Source organism: Octopus bimaculoides, unplaced genomic scaffold (assembly GCF_001194135.2).
Source record: "Octopus bimaculoides isolate UCB-OBI-ISO-001 unplaced genomic scaffold, ASM119413v2 Scaffold_259362, whole genome shotgun sequence".
Lineage (NCBI taxonomy): Eukaryota > Metazoa > Mollusca > Cephalopoda > Octopoda > Octopodidae > Octopus > Octopus bimaculoides.
The window spans coordinates 1-877 of record NW_026322121.1 but is presented as its reverse complement, the minus strand read 5'-3'; the positions used below and the strand labels follow the sequence as shown (position 1 = coordinate 877).

The 877-nt window shown below is 31.9% G+C and overlaps 1 protein-coding gene across 1 annotated transcript in view; it reads left to right on the top strand.

Moving 5' to 3' along the window:
* LOC106883061 (mucin-like protein) overlaps nucleotides 1-657 on the top strand; it is a 3,879-nt gene extending 3,222 nt beyond the window's left edge. Inside the window, exon 4 of the mRNA XM_014933933.2 lies at nucleotides 398-657. Within this exon, the coding sequence (XP_014789419.2) occupies nucleotides 398-639 (242 nt within the window). The 3' untranslated portion in view covers nucleotides 640-657. The remainder of the gene's footprint in view (nucleotides 1-397) is intronic.
* The last annotated feature ends 220 nt before the right edge of the window (nucleotides 658-877 follow it).

Below are 877 nucleotides of genomic sequence, written 5' to 3'. Positions count from 1 at the left end.
TATATATATATATATATACATATACGTATGCATGTGTGCATATATGTACGTATATATATATATACATATAGATATATATGTATGTATGTATACATACATACATATATATATATATATATATATAGGTACGCATGTATGTATATATGTATATATAGGTATATATATATATTCTCACAGAAAATTAATGTAAACAGCAGGTTGCAATGTTTCACCAAGAAGGATGTATGTATGAACGTATGTGTGTGTGTGTGCGTGCATGTGTGAGTTTGTGTGCGTGTTTGTGTGTATGTGTGTGTGAGTGTACCTTTTTATGCACGCGCGTGTGTATATTTAGGTATATCAGCTCTTCATTTATATATTAGGCACTTTATATTATGCAATTTTTTGTTATTTTCAGGGGCCACCACTGATTCAATATTTCAATACGAAAATGGCCGAAATGCGAGCAGTTATCAACATCCAGATTACCTACCAGCTTTTTGGAACAGCAACTTCACTACTAACTTTACCGTGAATGAATTCTGTAACAATCAACAGTCGTGTATCTTCGATTATATACAAACGCATGAAGAGTCTATAGCACGCGAGACCCGAGATGTCATTGATACGATAGCTGTTATTTCAATGCTAGAAAGTTAGTCATTCATTCGCTCTTCATTAGATTTTATTTCGTTTTGGTAATAGCTAAACGTTTCAATACGATATATAATTATAGGTTGCATATATGTTTCGTTAGCTTTGAGCTATGTTATTAAATAAGCTGTATTCCAATGATTCAGGAAAGACGATATTTCAGGAGATGCAATGATAATTCGTTTTTGTATTTGTTTTAGACGATTCTTCATGCATTGAAATAGATTTTCTTGTATCTTGGGAG